Source organism: Mytilus galloprovincialis, chromosome 12, assembly GCF_965363235.1.
Source record: "Mytilus galloprovincialis chromosome 12, xbMytGall1.hap1.1, whole genome shotgun sequence".
Taxonomy (NCBI): Eukaryota; Metazoa; Mollusca; class Bivalvia; order Mytilida; family Mytilidae; genus Mytilus; species Mytilus galloprovincialis.
The window spans coordinates 57065029-57080787 of record NC_134849.1 but is presented as its reverse complement, the minus strand read 5'-3'; the positions used below and the strand labels follow the sequence as shown (position 1 = coordinate 57080787).

Below are 15759 nucleotides of genomic sequence, written 5' to 3'. Positions count from 1 at the left end.
ATATCAGTTATAACACTCGTATATATTATTTCATATCATCACCATCACTGAAAACAAGTGCTGAAAAATTGAATAACAAAATTAAACAAATAGTTAAACTGAATCGTCACCCAGTAAACTGTTGTGTCAAATGCTATGGAAATAATGTAACTGTCTAAAATGTACTAGATATTCTGTATGTGTTTAAGAGATATTTACTATAGAATAAAACAATCATGCAACAACCAGCACTTTATTATAAAAGGCCAAAAGCGATTACGTGAATCAGAGGCTCACATTAGCGATTAAAACACGTCAATCGGGCAGAAACAATTATGTTGGCATCCAAGCTTATATCCACATAAACATGATAATTTTGAAGCAAGTTAGCATAAAATAAAATGATGTAAGCGACAGCCCTTTTCATGGGTCTAAAGGATACAACAATGAGGTACTTTACAATGCTGTTCCTGTCGATTCATACACATTTATCTTGAGCTATGTGTAATTACTGAATCATTCAGAATGTGTTAAGTAAGACAAATATGATCAAAATATACCATTCTATCTAAACAATCTAAGTTAAGCTTTCTTTAAACCATTTGAATTTTTTTTCATCTATGCAATTAATTGCTTATACATTCTATAAATATCAATACATACTTTATCTCTGTGCCAATCTAAAATCAGTCTTTGTAAAGTTAAACTGAAATGATTACTCATCATTATTACATACATATACATGGCAATATCTTTTAAAATCAAAATTAACATCAAGCAAGCATAATGACATTTATTTCACAATATTAAAATTTGACAATTTTTCCTAACATATTTAACTGTATCAATAGCATTGCCGCCTAATGAGAAGATCAGATGTTTCACCTCAGGATCCCACCGCTGCCACCAAAATGTAACCGGAGCTAGTTATCCTGTCTTGTTTTTCATGTAACTTGTGAATTATTTATTTGTAAATGTGGATGTCTTGTTTTAGTACGGTATGATTGTTCAATGAGATCAACCGGAATGATAAATTGGAATATTTAAACCACCAAAAACCAAAAAGGAACAACCAGAATTATTGACAATGACTAAAACAACCAAAATAATATGAACGGTGTCATGTTAATGACTAAACCTTTAAAACAGGGTATATCTAAGCTCTAGGTTCTGTTGTAGTTCGATCCTGAGTCTTTGACTCCTCTTAGTAGCTTATTTAAATAAAGACAATCAAGTTCACATAGTTTAATGATGTTATAACTACAAATCTACATGTCAGGATTTAATATAAATATACATCAAATCAACATTTCTCCTATAAATTACAGTATAGTGAAAATTGGGCAAAGTTATCTCCCCTTTTCTAAAATAATATTGAAAAACCTTAATTTCCTACTTACTTAACACTTCTTATCTAAACTTGTTTTATAAAATAAACGGACTACTTAATTAAATGTTGGAAGGGAAAAACCAGACGTGGAAGCTTAACAGTTTTTAAAGTTTTGCCAAAGTTTTGTAATACAACAAGCCAAAAATTGTAAGTCGTAACTAATGCATCAGCCAATTTGCTAATAGTCGAAGACTAACGCTGGCTAGTAGAAAACAGTCCTAAATTAATAGGCACCTACCTTAAGAGTCTGTTACAGACAAGTGGCTCTTGCATAAAAAGCAATGATATTAAGAATATGTGGGCCTTATATACTAGTTAAGTTCTAATTATAGAAACTATATCTAAATTTACAAACCCAATAAGAAATATCAACACATAAGTTAAACCAATGAAATTTACTATTAAAAACTTGTTATGCCTCGATTTAGAAAAACGTACAGAGAAAGATCTCCGAACGCACCCAATTGAAAAATCTAGAGAAATAATAATATTCGGAACTCCTCTAAATAAAAGCATGGCTAAATTCAAGGAAAATATAACAGTTTGGGATTTAAAAGTTACTTAATGACAAAATTATAAGGTAACATCAATATTTAAAGTTCAAAGAACGTTTCCCAAGTGTAAATACTATATTTTTAAAATAACCAGGTCGAAAGTCCCATGACATTGCACAATTTACGTTTTGAAACAAGGCTCCACGGCCACATAGGAATCGGCAAAATCGGGTCGGCGGATCCGTAAACCAACAAATTAAAAAATCCTGGCCTTAAACAGCTGTTTCAAATCTTACTAAAGAAAATGGATCATTTAATAGTGAAAAAGTATCAGTACTTATTACATTTTTTACAAAGGAAAATGACAATATATTTTTGAGGATAAGGATTTGGATACAATACTTGAACATTTTGTTGAACTTGTTGAGAAGCATTTATTGACATTAAATATTACATGTAAATCCATGGGACCAGATAATGAACACCCATTGATTGTTAAAAGTAGACAAAGATTTTTACAAAACCATGAACACTTATATTTCAACAGTCTATTGAGAGTGGAAGTTTACCGACAGCTGAAAGATGCATGTGTCATCCCTATTTTTAAAAATTAAGGAAGTAAATCTGAAGCTAGTAAAAAGACCTGTCAGTCTCACATCAGTGATTTGTAAAACTATGGAAAAGATTATTGGCAAAAATATTCTTGAACATTTAATGTCTATAATGATAAATCAACTGTTATCAGTCTCAGTTTGGATTTTGCAGTTTTTAAATAATAGTAAACATGTTATTTCCATCAATTTAGCAGATAAATATTTTACTCAGATAGATTAATCAATGAGTGATAGATTTCTCTTAGAAGAAATTTAAAGGTCCCAGTGAATAAAGTAAACAGAGAACATTACCTGTTGTGTTTGTTCAATGGGACAAATGAACTGCCAAAAGTTTAAATGGACAGGTAACTATCAGGTGATTCTATGGAAAGGTACAATTGGGTTCGCAATAACTGTATGTTATGTTTACTTGAAGAAAAAAAAAGACTTCTAAATACAAAATTTTCTTCTTGATACCAGCTTTTTATTATAAACAAGCTTCTGTCCAAATTTGATTCAAATCCAGGATAGTTTAAGAAAGTTATTAAAATTTTTAAAACTTATAACTACAGAGGGAATGTAATGTTAACTGGCAGAAATTTTTTGTCATATAATAGGTAAAATACAGAAAAATATGATTTTTTTTTACAACTTTTACTTCTGGATACTATCTTATGATCATAAACAAGCTTCTGTCCTAAGAAATTTCAAAAACTTTAACCGCAGAGTGAATAATTGTGGACACAGCTGACGACAACGAACTGAATGATCTTTTTAATTTCAGGATTTATGTTTACTTCCTAGGATTTAAGGGTACTGCTGAAAATTATTTAAGCAATAAGACTAACTGCCTAGGTGTAAGCTTATTGCCTATGATTTATGGTTAATGCCTAATTTCACTTATTGTAACTAGCATATGAGCTAAATCGGATAGAAATGGACCTTATGCAAATAAATACCATGATACTTATTATTTATACGGGATTGAAATTAAAAAAAAACCACAACTCTATGCAAAGTCTGTAAATGTTTGAAAATTGAGTTGATATACAGACCTTCAAAACAGATAAAAAATCATCCTGTTTGTAATTGATTGTTCCAAAATCAATTAAAATCATATATGCATGTACATGTAAATGTGCACTTGCATAAGGTCGATTTCTATCTGATGCAGTTCAAATTATGACAGATATATGTGACAGTCTTTTGAAGTTGGAGAATAGTCTGTATACCATTGATATACTTTATACATACTGTAATTGCAAGGTCAATATTTTCAACATTTAAATCCACATTTTAAGAAAATTTTATTATTTAACTAGTGGATCTGGAAGAATATGTTATGGAGCTCTTGTGTACAAAGAAAAGACATCAGCACATTTTTCAGTTCTATAGTGAGGAGATTAGCAGAAAAGATGCGGAGCTCAAAAGAAAAGATGAGGAACTCAAAAGAAAAGATGAGGAAATCAGGAGAAAGGATGAAGAGCTTGATAGATTGGGGAGATTACCAGGTCAAGGATACAAATGGTAATTAAATAAAGTTTCCAGCTACAAATACCCTCAAAAAGTGACAATAAGAAATACTTAATGCTATTTAATTCTAAGACAAATTGAAAACTTTTTTCCCTTACTACATGGGACCTGAATTGATATGGTAAAATTGGTGGAAACTCATCACTTTGTGTCTGTCGTTGTCTGTCATTGTAGTCCATTATACCAAAATCTTGTCCTCTGAAACTACAGAGCCAAATTTAATTCAACCAAATTTAACTCAATCATAATGAAATTTCTAGCTTAACAAGATGTGTCTGATGACCTGGTTTGCTAACCAACATGGCCACCATGGCTTAAAATAGAATAGGGGAAAACGCAGGTTTTGTCTATTGTCTTGAAAAAGGCTAGACAGAGAAAAGCACACACAACAAAAATGTATAGAATTATGAGATCTACTTATTGTCTATTTACATCAAAACTATATACACTAAATACAGACCAAGTTTGAATTTTGATGGTGTCACTTTTACCATTCTAGAGTTATGCTCCTTTACAAATGAGAAAATTGCTAAAATTTTTGTTTTCCGTTCTCTAACTTAATTTTGTCTGTACCAATTGTTATGAAACTTATGCACAATGCTTATTACCACAATATACAGATCAAGTTTGAATTTTGGTGTCGTCACTTTTACTGTTCTAGAGTTATGCCCTTTACAAATGGAAAAACTTCTAAATTTTTTTTTTCTTAAATATCAATTTAGTAATTTTTATGCCCCTTTTAAGGGCATAATGGTTTCTGGTCTGTACGTCTGTTCAATCGTTTGTCTGTTTGTAAGTCTGTTCGTCCCTCTGTCCTGCTTTAGGTTAAAGGTTTTTTGTCTAGGCAGTTTTAGATGAAGTTGGAGTTCAATCATTTTGAAACTAAGTAAACATGTTCCCTATGATATGATCTTTCTAATTTGTAGGCCAATTTAGAGATTTACTTCATTTTCGTGGTCCACTGAACATAGAAAATGATAATGCAGACGAGGCATCTGTGTACTATGTTAATATTTGAGTTATCTTCCTTTGTCCATGATTATAGTTGAACAACTACAATCAATTCTTTATACACAGCAATGTTTAATTTTGCCTTCCACTGATTAATTAAAGCAATTTTGACCCTTAATTATTAAGTCTTCTATGAAAATTGGAGTTGGTGTTTCTTTTCTAGAATGGCAATTGAATCCAAAACAACAATGCTTGTATACAATGCAATATTCAATTTAATTCCTACTGATAAATTGAAGCAATGATTACAATTTCCATTCTATGGTTATGCCCCTTTACATATTAAAATATTGCTGATTTTTTTGTTTCAATTTTCTAACTTCAGTTTGTCTCAACTAAATGTTATGAAATATATATATACAATGCTTTTTACCACAGAACTCAGTCTAAGTTAAATTTTTGAAAGCATCACTTTTACAGTTCTTGAGTTATGTCCCTTTATAGTGTTATATGCCAGGGGGGTAGGGCATTATCTGTGTCCCTATGGACACATTCACCATTTATTGACTTTTTTTTTAACATATCTGTTTAATATGTTTAAACAATGAAAAAGATGGCCAGAGAACACAGTTATTTCCAATTGCAATTCTTTTAGACAATACATGTAAATTAAAAAAAATTCCCACCTGCACTTTCTCAATAATATTATTACAGTGTCTTGTACTATTTTTGGGACAAACTATAATAAAAAAATGAAGAAAACTTCATCATCTCTTACTCAAAATATGGACAATGTTATGTTAAGAGGGTCTTGATTTCAACAGTAAGGCCTTTATTTGTAGACAATGAAAATCAAAGAACATTTATTATTAACTGTGTTTGCTCATTTATATACTCAGGTAATATGATACACGAAATCTGAGTACAAAGGACTCTTGCATTAAACATTTTTAGCCGACTGTATGGTCTGATACATTTGAAAGCTTTTTCACTTTTCAGTGAAAAACTTTTATGTAATTTTAGTCTCAACAGGCATATATTTGAACCACTTACAATCCTACAGAGGAAAGAAAGATAGCAAAAATGAAACAGGTCCAAAAGACATTGAAACACATTTTTATACACAGTTTATAAATCTTTATGATAGACTTTCAACTTATAGGTACAAAGCTCATAACATTTGGCATTCATGATTATTAGTCCCCTACTGACTAAGTTGAAGGGGACTTTAGACCTCGTCTGTCTATCCTTCAGTCTGGCAAATCAGTTTTCCGGACTTTATGTGCTTGAAGATATTGATTTGATATTTGGTATATTGTTATATCATGACAAGTTGCAGATCAAGTGAAAATGTTGTTCCTGCCTGATGATTTTGTGCAAAGCTATGGTCCTTTGACCTAGAAAATTCACTAAAATAATCCATTGCCACACCTTTGTTTTAGCTCACCTGACCTGAAAGGTCAAGTGAGCTTTTCTCATCACTTGGCGTCCGTCGTCGTCCGGCATCCGTCGTCTGTAAACTTTTACAAAAATCTTCTCCTCTGAAACTACTGGGCCAAATCTAACCAGACATGGCCAAAATCAATATTAGGGTATTTGGTTTAAAAGTTGTGTCCAGTGACCCGGCCAACCAACCAAGATGGCCACCATGGCTAAAATAAATAGAACAGAGGGGTAAAATGTAGATTTGGCTTATAACTCTAAAACCAAAGCATTTAGAGCAAATCTGACATGAGTAAAATTGTTTATTAGGTAAAGATCTATCTGCCCTGAAATTTTCAGACAAATCGGACAACTCGTTGTTTGGTTGCTGCCCCTGAATTGGTAATTTTAAGGAAATTTTGCTGTTTTTGGTTATTATCTAGAAAATTATTATAGATAGAGATAAACTGTAAACAGGAAAAATGTTCAGCAAAGTAAGATTTTCAAATAAGTCAAAAGGATCAAGATGGTTAGTTGACCCCTTTAGGAGTTATTGCCCTTTATAGTAAATTTTTAACCATTTTTCGTAAATCTTAATTATCTTTTACAAAAATCTTCTCCTCTGAAACTACTGGGCCAAATTAAACCAAACTTGGCCACAATCATCATTGGGGTATCCAGTTTAAAACTTGTGTCCGGTGACCCAGCCAACCAACCAAGATGGCTGCCATGGCTAAACATAAAACATAGGGGTAAAATGCAGTTTTTCGCTTATTACTAAAAAACCAAAGCATTAAGAGCAAATCTGACGGGGGTGATATTGTTTCTCAGGTCAATATCTATCTGATTTGAAATTTTCAGATGATTTGGACAGCCTATTATTGGATTGCAGCTCCAAAATTAGTAATTTGAAGGAAATTTTGCCGATTTTTTTATTATCTTGAATATTATTATAGATAGAGATACTGTAAACAGCAATAATTTACAGCAAAAAAGTAAGACCTGAAAATGAGTCAACATGACCAAAATGATCAATTGACCTCCGAAGGAGTTATTACCCTTTATAAATTTTTAACAATTTTCATAAAATTTGTAAATTTTTACCAAAATTTTCCACTGCATGAAACTACTGGGCCAATCATTATAGATAGAGATAATTGTAAGCAGCTAGAAAGTGCAGTAAAGTAAGATCTACAAACACATCACCATCACCAAAACACAATTTTGTCATGAATCCATCTGTGTCCTTTGTTGAATATTCACGTAGACCAAGGTGAGCGACACAGGCTCTTTAGAGCCTCTAGTTTTGTCATTCCTGAAGATGTTGATTTGATAATTGGTATAACAATTTATCATGACAAGTTACAGTTCAAGTTTGAGTTATCTTCCAGTATGATTAATTTGTGCAGAGTCATGGTCCTTGGACTTAGAAAATGCACTTAAATAAATCAGGTTTTCCAAACTTTTATTCTTCATGCTTTAAGATAATAAATTGATAATTGGTGTATTTTTTATCATGACAAGTTACAGATCAAGTTCAAATTTTGTTCTGGTCAGTGTTTTTGTGCAGTGTTGTGGTCCTTGGTTTTCAACACTTGTTTTTGTCATGCTTGGAAGATAGATTTGATATTTGTAAAACAGTTTAAACCATGATAAGTTATAGATCAAGTTAGAATTTTGTCCAATACAATGAATTTTTAACTGGTAGGGGACTATGTATTGCAACAAATTCTCACAGAATGCTTATTTTGATTTATTCAGAGGTGCAAATTATTTTCCTTCAGTAGAGGTATAAGAAAATAAGATTTGTTTATCATGTTATTTCAAATTTTGTAACAATAAGATATTTTTGGATATTCTTATTCTTTTTGTGCAAAATTCTTTGAGAACTCCTTGAAATTTGATATTTGTTATATAAGTGTACCTATATATATGACAAGACTCAAATCAAATACATATACACAAGTTTCAGATGAAATTCACAAATTTTGTAAAACTAAAGTTGAAATACCTACATGAAGTACAAGTTTTTTGTTGATTAACCAGTTTGTACAAACAGTATTTTTAGATGCTTTTTTGATAATATTTTGATGTTATGGGTCTAATTGGTAAACAGATATCTGCAGTAACCTAGTGTTAATGCACATGCTTTAGAATAGAAAAAGGTTAAACAATGATAAAAAAAAAATAGATCCATTTGGAGCAAATTCTTCGCCCAAAAACTATAGGTTCACAGGTCAGCTTTGTGAAAGAGAAGGTAGGTTTAGGGATTGATTAAGGACTTTCACGTTTGAATTTTCCTTAGAGTTCAGTATTTATGTGATTTTACCTTTAACTACTAATAATGTTGATATGTATAATATCATGCCGTCCAACACACTTTTAGTATTGGCGGCATTATTACTGAATTGCAGATGGCAAGGTATTTAATAGTGCAAGATGACTCATTTCACACTGAAAAGTGGAAATCTCTTTTTATGACAAAAATCTGAAATCTTCATATTCTGATTGTGTTGCATTATTTCTATACATTTACAGACTTGATGAAAATTATACCTAATAGTTTTTCAACTTCAAAATGAAATTTCATTTATATTTTAATGATTTTATTTTCAGGTAAGAAGTTTTGTGAATGACAATTATACTTATGCATGTAATGCAAAGACAAACCAATGTACTTATTGTAGCTTAGAAGTGTTAATGTAAAAAAACGTGATTTGTTATAAATTTATATTTATGTAGGGGGAAGGGGAAGAAGGGTTGTATCACATTTGATCTCATATATTCTATTTCATCCAAACAATGAATTACAGTTTAATCAAGTACAGTTAAACGGAAGTATTAGTAATAGGAACCCTTTTTAAGTATGCAATTCAATTTAATATATTTATAGAATTTAAAAACGATTTATATAGGATAAGAATAATAGAAGCAGTTACAAACAAGCTAATTGATTTTTTTTATCTGATTAATCTATTGATGTAGTCCCTTTGAAATAGTATTGATAGGACAATAATATTTTGAAATATTATAGATAGGACAATAATATTTTCAGCATTTCTGCCAAATTATATTATATTTGTTACATTTCCATTCAGCTTTTAAAAAGTTGTATTTTGTACATCAGCTTCTGTTATTTAAGTTCCATGAAGATAATGATGCTTGACCCCCACATTTTTTTTATGGCCAAAGTTGTTGTGGCCATATAGTTTTACCCTTGTCTGTAATTCCGTAATTCCGTCATTCCGTAATTCCTTCATTCCGTTATTCCGTCATTCCGAAATTTGATCATTCCGTATCATTATACGAGTTTTTTTTCTAAACGCCTTGAGATATTGGTCTGATTTTTGGTATGTGAGTTGACATTGATGAGGTCAAGTGTAAGTTTTGTTGTGCTCCTCTAATTTTTGCCGAAATTACGGGCTTTTGACCTGAATAAATTGTTGAAAATCACAGTTATACATACTTTTTTTTCTAAACGGCTTGAGATATTGGGCTGATGTTTAGTAGGTGAGTTAACCATGATTAGTTACAGTTCATATTTGAGTTTCATTCTGATCCGCCGATTTTTTGCCAAAATTTAGGGTTTAAGACTTTGAAAATTGTTGACAATCACAGTTATACTGACTTTTTTCTATACGCCTTCAGATTTTGAGCTGAATTTTGATATGTGACATTACCATCATGGTTGTGTCCACATTTGTTGTTAGTATTTCAGATTTTTCAACTTTATGGGCCATTTGTGTTTTCGACTTATTTAGTTTTTCAATGTCATGTTAAATATTCGGGTTTTATTCACTGAAAATTAATACACTTCATTATATATGTCATAACAATCAACTTTTTAAGCATCTCAAGAAAATTCTTAAACTTAAGAAATTGTAAATAAGCCATTGGAAAAAAACCCACTAGATAATTTACAATATATTTTTATTTAGTGGCAAACCTGTCTTATAATTTTTTAATCAGTTAGTTAAGTTAAAGTTTTTACACACTTCATATATATATATAAACAGCCCGAACACAATCCAGTGCTGTTTTTATGCCCCACCTACGATAGTAGAGGGGCATTATGTTTTCTGGTCTGTGCCTCCGTTCGTCCGTCCGCTTCAGTTTAAAGTTTTTGGTCAAGGTAGTTTTTGAAGAAGTTGAAGTCCAATCAACTTGAAACTTAGTACACTTGTTCCCCATGATATGATCTTTTTAATTTTAATGCCAAATTATAGTTTTTACCCCAATTTCATGGTCCACTGAACATAGAAAATGATAGTGCGAAGTTCAGGTTAAAGTTTTTGGTCAAGGTAGTTTTTGATGAAGTTAAAGTTACATCAACTTGAAACTCTTTACACATGTTCCCTATAATATGATCTTTCTAATTTTAATTCCAAATTAAAGTTTTGACCCTAATTTTACGGTCCACTGAACATAGAAAATGATAGTGCGAGTGGGCATTCGTGTATTATGGACACATTCTTGTTTTTAAATTTCTTTGTAATATATGAGTCCACTGTTGTTTTTGTTAGATTTTTTTTTTAATTCTACCAAATATGCCATTAAAAATACTATGCATTGTTATTACTGTTGATTTTAATATTCTGAATAAGAAACCATATATATAATATAATTTAGAAATGTTTAATATCTAGTGGCCGTTGAATTTGACATGAGGTGGGGGCATATTTTCAGATACAAAATGTATATTAAAAGATTTTTTTTAAAGAAATATTCAATTATAGATTCTGCCATACATAACTTTGAAATTATTTTTAATGTTAAATTAACTTATAGTTGATTTAATGAAGTACTAATGTACCAATGGTTCAGAAAAGTTTTTGCAATCAGTATGTTAGTTTATTTTTAATCACAACAAAACCAAAAAATTTGGAATAAAATCTTGTATTATTAATTTTTTGTGCAATTAGAACAGTCTTTAGTGTTATTGATCTTAACATTTGTGGTTTTCTCCAATTTAAGCCATTTTGTTTTGACATGACAAACTTATTTTAGTGTTATTTTCTTTTCAATTGATAAAAGTGATTACGTATAGTCCCAAGTTTTCTTTCAACATAAATGAATCTCAGGTCTTTTTTTCACATAAGATTTTCATATCATAAATTATTCATATAATTCCATAAAAATTTGGCAGCTGGTTTAAAGATAGACCACCTTGTAATACATGTGGTATGGTACTTCAATTGTCAGTTATGAACCTATCAATGTAATTTTTTAGTTGTTGACAAAGACTTTTTCATACCCTGCTCTGAAAGAATGGGGTAAAATGTTTTTTTCTTGTCTTTGCAGGATTTAAATTTTGCACGCAATGCATTTTCACATCCATTGTTTTTCAGCTGCCAGTTTACTTAATACTTAATAATCAGGGGTACTATTAGTGAGCAATAGCTTAATGGCAGCAAATAAAATATCTAAATAATACTTATCATAAGAATTTGTTTAACATGGGAGGATTAATATATTGTATATAGTTTGTATAAAAGACTTCAATTGTAATTACTGGACTACAACAAAGATGAATATTATTTAAGAGGTGCAATGAAGTTGATGTTAAAGGGGTTACTATTTAAGCATGAATCTTAGTAAAATCATGTTAGGTCTGTTATTTTTTGTACAACATTTTATAGAATAAATGGCAGCAGTGAATTGATTTTGATTAAATGTGTTAACTAGTCATCAATTTGTGTGAATATATTTATGGTAAAATGAATGGTTGTATGATAGTGCGAGTTAAGTGTACATGTAGGATGTTGGATGCCAATTTTATGAGATTTTGTTGTTAAATATGATATAAAAAAAAAATTATAACAAAGTACAAAATATCAATAGGATTTCATGCAGACTTTACAAAATCCATGAAATCAAATATTCATGAAATACATTTTCTCCGCTATCCACAAAAAATACCAAGGAAAGTAAATGCATCCACAATCTGAAGTTTGTTATTATATTTTGATTGTTAATTCTTGTTAAATTTTTTAATTGCTTAATTCTAAATTTTTGTTGCATTAATGACACGTTTAAATCAAAATATTCTATCTATGCAGTGTTTTCCCTAGGGCCTTAAAGAGCTGGTGCTATATTTTTTACAATGTTGTTATCTTGAATGATTTTATAATAGAATGTATAGGGGCCATGGAGCCATATTTTTTATTGGCAAAACCAGTGATATGTTAATCTCCATAGTTCTATTTTTAAAGTCTGGGGAGAACACACCTATGTAAAGGAAAATTTTCATAAACATGTTTGAGAATTTATCAACTGCATGTTTGGATGATACACAGTATCTTTTTATTTTATCAGAAAATAATATGTTAGGGATAATAAACAACTTTTAAAGCTTTAAATTTTTAGTCATTTAAATTTTATTGTACCTTTTTGTTTTTTACAACTATTTTATAACTTATAATAAGTATTTAAAGGGGCATTAGCTACAATTTGTTTAAGGGATTCATATTTTTTTTCAAAATTTTTCAAATTTCGAATTTTTAAAAAGTTTCAAGAGAAAATTTTCAATTGCTCAGTATTGCGGAATAGATTTGTAAGATCTTTGACCACATTTATTTTGTGTCAGAAACCTTATATGTAAAATATTTGATAACAATCCAAATTCAGACAGTATCAAGCTTAATTATTGTGTCCACATTTGCCCCAACTGTTCAGGGTTTGACATCTGCGGTCATATCAAGCTAGCTCAGTGCAGCATTTTGTTATTTAATGATAACATTAAATTACATTAATGATAACACCATTTCTTAAAGAAACTAATTTCATAAGATGAACATGAATTTTGAAGTTAATGCCCCTTTTGGAACACTTAATTTTTATACAATGTAATTTGAAAATTATTCTTTTTATCAGTCTTTAATTTTATTTGTATTTTCTTACATTTCTTCTTTTCTTTTACTGTAAATTAATTATTGGAATTGGCAAAATATTTGTATACATGGAGATGTCTGTGAGATTTGCATTTATAAATCATTTTGTAAAGATCATATTTTATGTATATTCCATTAAAAATAAATTTTAACATGGTTTTATTTTTAAATGACTTTATACTGTACCTGTATGTTAAACTATTTACAGCTATGTGCATATTGTTTGGATGACTTTGTTTACCCAGACAAATGTGTAACAGGTATAGCAATCCTTCATTCACTCTAATGGAAAGTCTGATTTAACTTGAGGCACATTTCATTTCAATGTAGATATTCAAGGTCTTTCCATAAGTCATGGTCTACTGACTGTGAAACGTTTTGCTTAGTTTGAATGTTAACATCACCAAATGGGACATATCACCAGATTTGTATTTGCAAAGATCAACATGATGCGTGTCACATTGTGAGCAGGACCTTCTTACCCTTTATGAATAACTAAGTTCACACTGTTTTATTTGCGGGGTTCAATCTTAAGTTTTGTAGAATATTTCAACATTTTTTACCATTGCAATGGGATTCTCAGTTTTTGCTGAGCCTGTGACTTTTTTCGCAGAAAGCTCGACATAGGGATAGTGATCCAGCGGCGGCGGCTAGTACGGCAGCGTCGTTAGCTAATTTCTTAAACACTTTATATTTTAGAAGGTGGAAGACCTGGATGCTTAATACTTTGTATATAGAGGCCTCGTGTTAAGAAGTTTCCGTCTGTCACATGTCTATTGTCATTGGCCTCATTTTCATGGTTCAGTGACTACTTGGAAAAAAAAGTTAAGATTTTCTGTAATGTTAATCTCTTATTATGAGTAATAGGATAACTATAGTTGGTATGTGCATATCTTGTTAGGTGACCTCATTTAATGGATCAGGGAACAAGGTTAAGTTTTGGTGGTCAAGTCCATATCTCAGATACTATAAGAAATAGGTCTAGCATATTCGGTGTGTGGAAGGACTGTAAAGTGTACATATCTAACTTGCAGTTGTCATTTGACCTTGACCTGATTTTCATTGTTCAGTTATAGTTCAGTTTTTGTGTTTTGGTATATTTTTCTTATACTGTATGCAATAGGTCTATATCTATGTAACTTATACGTGTTTCTCGTTTCTCGTTTTTTTTTATATAGATTAGACCGTTGGTTTTCCCGTATGAAATGTTTTACACTAGTAATTTTGGGGCCCTTTATAGCTTGTTGTTCGGTGTGAGCCAAGGCTCCGTGTTGAAGGCCGTACATTGACCTATAATGATTTACTTTTTTTTAAATTGTTATTTGGATGGATAGTTGTCTCATTGGCACTCGCCCAACATCTTCCTATATCTATATATGGTGTATGGAATGAATGAAATGTGTACATGTTTAGCTGGCAGGTGTCATCTGACCTTAACCTTATTTTCATGGTTCTGTGGTCAACGTTAAGTTTTTGAGTTTTGGTTTTATTTCCTAATACTATATGCAATAGGTCAACTATATTTGGTGTGGAAATATTTTATGATAAACATGTCAGTCTTGCAGATTTTATTTGACCATGACCTCATTTTCACAGTTCATTGCTCAGTGTTAAGTTTTTTTTATGACGTTGGCGTCGTCGTCGTCTGAAGACATTTGGTTTTCGCACTCTAACTTAAGTATAAGTAAATAGAAATATATGAAATTTAAACACAAGGTTTATGACCAGGGTTTCCGCTGACGGTCGACATTTTCGCAATTTGCGAAAAAATAATAATTGTGGCGATTAAAATTCGTCATTGGCGAAAGAATTTGGCGAAAGAAATATATATAACGATTTATTTTCAGCCATCTTGTTTATGTACTTTTTTTCGGGTTTCTCGGACTTTACCCGATCAGACAATACTCGGAATTCACCTTGAACTCGTTAAGATTTTGACAGAAAATCAATAATCAGCTGATTGCATTTATAGCTATCGGCATCAAAGGACTAATTAATAAAGGTGTTGATTGTATTATATAACAAATTGATATGGTATGGTTAAATGGCGTCCGTTACATGTCCCAAACGGGGGTTACACTAATGACTGGACCGAATGACAGGACCGAATGACAGGATCAAATGAAAAATGCTAATAACTTTTTTATTTCTCAAAGGATTCATCTGAAATTTGAAATATAATAAGATTTCATCATTTGATAAATAGATTTAAGAAAAAAATTTAAAAGTTTTGTAAGAAACTTTAGAAAATGTGACATGACCAACTTTGATAATGACAGGACCAACATCGAGAATGACAGGACCAAATAAAAATGCTAATAACTTTTTTGTTTTTCAAAGGAATTATTTCAGATTTGAAATATAAAATGGTATGTCATATTTTGAAACCAAAATGTTATAAAAAATATAGATTTATTTTCAAAAACTTTCGAAAACGTGACATGACCATCGCTGATTGACAGGACCAACATCAACAATGACCGGACCAGATGAAATTGCTAATTTCT

General features: G+C 30.7%; 1 protein-coding gene across 2 annotated transcripts in view; it reads left to right on the top strand.

Moving 5' to 3' along the window:
* The window catches only part of LOC143054334 (uncharacterized), a 49012-nt gene extending 35608 nt beyond the window's left edge, over window positions 1–13404 (top strand). For both annotated transcript variants that reach the window (XM_076227314.1, XM_076227313.1), the window contains exons 5-6: window positions 3779–3983; window positions 8979–13404. In XM_076227314.1, coding sequence (XP_076083429.1) covers window positions 3779–3983; window positions 8979–8982 — 209 coding nt within the window. In that variant the 3' untranslated portion in view covers window positions 8983–13404. The remainder of the gene's footprint in view (window positions 1–3778; window positions 3984–8978) is intronic.
* Window positions 13405–15759: the final 2355 nt, after the last annotated feature.